The sequence below is a fragment of the Rhincodon typus genome, chromosome 22 (genome assembly GCF_021869965.1).
Source record: "Rhincodon typus isolate 14 chromosome 22, sRhiTyp1.1, whole genome shotgun sequence".
Classification (NCBI taxonomy): Eukaryota; Metazoa; Chordata; class Chondrichthyes; order Orectolobiformes; family Rhincodontidae; genus Rhincodon; species Rhincodon typus.
The window spans coordinates 50,204,558-50,206,407 of record NC_063353.1 but is presented as its reverse complement, the minus strand read 5'-3'; the positions used below and the strand labels follow the sequence as shown (position 1 = coordinate 50,206,407).

The 1,850-nt window shown below is 36.2% G+C and overlaps 1 protein-coding gene across 1 annotated transcript in view; it reads right to left on the bottom strand.

Moving 5' to 3' along the window:
• The window catches only part of LOC125485760 (protein piccolo-like), a 31,865-nt gene that overhangs the window by 4,815 nt on the left and 25,200 nt on the right, over window positions 1-1,850 (bottom strand). The window contains exon 3 of the mRNA XM_048610188.1: window positions 1,480-1,847. Within this exon, the coding sequence (XP_048466145.1) occupies window positions 1,480-1,847 (368 nt within the window). The remainder of the gene's footprint in view (window positions 1-1,479; window positions 1,848-1,850) is intronic.

The window sequence follows — 1,850 nt, the reverse complement described above, 5'->3', positions numbered from 1 at the left end:
TAGGCCCGAAACGTCAGCCTTCCTGCTCCTCTGATGCTGCTTGGCCTACTGGTATTTCCACTAAGTGTCATCATTGTTTCAATACAGGGAATCATTTTTTTGCTCAAAGACAAGATTGTTTTCTTGCTGAAGCTCATTCTGCTTTACACAAACTCACTAACTGACAACATACGACACACTCCCTGAGCATAATTCATGGTTTACAGACATTACCTCAGAAGTGGATGAACTGAGTCACTTGCACTTTACACCTTGTGAGGAACCAATTATCATCCATTCAGTTTTCTTCATCACTCTTACTTTATTGGTTAAGATCCAGACATCATCATATGGGCCTCTGTGGTACTTCCAATATCCTAACAGGGGCTTGAAATTACAACGCGCTACGCAAACTCTAAAAAGCAATTTTACTGAAACCGACCTTGGGTGTCTTGCAGACCATTTTGTATCCTTGCAGCTTTGGGCACTCATTCCTCTCTAAAATGAAGCAATGTCCCAAGTTACTCTACTAAGCTTTGAAGACATGGGGTGCTAAATAAAATTCCTGGGAATTCAGTATCCTGCCACTGCAAAGATTTATCCGAATGAAAATGAAAGGTATTGCAAACCAATAATACAACATTGAAACAGATCCACAAGTTGAAACATGATTTCAGATCACATTTATCATAAATTAGCTTTCTTTGACCTCACTCTAGAAAAGAAGTGTTTTCTTGTATTGTTTGTCATAAAACATGAAGTTCAAATATTTTAAAACACAGAACCTTTACCTTTTTATAAAACAGACATTCATCTGTCAGTACAGATATTCCAGAAGATGCTTCTAGGATGCAAAGCATCCTTGAATCAAATGATTTTGGAGATTTTAATGAGATCATAGAGTTTTTAAATTATTCATCCTCAAGGGTTTTAAGTACACAGTACCTCACACAGTACTAAAAAAGTTATATCAGAAACATTTTAAGTACATTATTATCACAAAACCATCTCAGAAAGAATAATTATTCCAAAGTGCACTAATGCTGAAAACATAAGCAGAATATGTTCTGCGTAATTTCAATTTTTTAAAATTAATTTATCATTAATACTCCATAGAAATACATCTTCTGATAATATAATTTCAATCATCTGCTTTGTATGTAGGTAATTTTCTTTGTTTATGGAGTGGCTATTATTAAATTAACATTTTGTGATATCAGAATGGTATTACTATAATGGGAGCGAAATTCTATACCAGGCAGCACTTGCTAATATGATCAGCAATAACATGTTGTTAGGGTAAAGGTGACTGATCTAAAGAAACATATTACAGATTCTACAGCATGGCAAACCTTCCAAATTGCACCAAACAAAATGATATAAAGTCTCACTATAAAAAAATTACCACAGTAATAATTATGAAATGTCCAAAATGTGATTTAAAGTGCCAAAGATAAAAATATTTTTACGAGTAAAATATTATATGTGTAAATTTCCTACCTCTGTCAAATGTGGCATTGGATTAAATCCACAAAGGTTGCACACAACCGCCTTGCATTCTGTACAGATATTGAAGTTGGGAGGGGCCTCAGAACCAATATTCAAATCAGTTTTACAAAGAGGGCAAGTGCTCTTAGGTGGAGAAGCTTTTTCGGTTTCCAAGGGCTTGGTTGTCTGTTTAACCATTTCTGCACCTGGTTTGCTTTCTTTCACCACTGCAGCATTCTTCATGGTTGCAGGGTCTGTTGTGTCTTGTACTGCCCTAACAGCCTTCTGTTCGAAAGTACCTGCTGCTGCTGAAGGCTTAGCTTCTTTCTTACCAATGTCCCGTTTGGGGGATTGCTGAGAAACACTGCTGTCCTTGGACACTG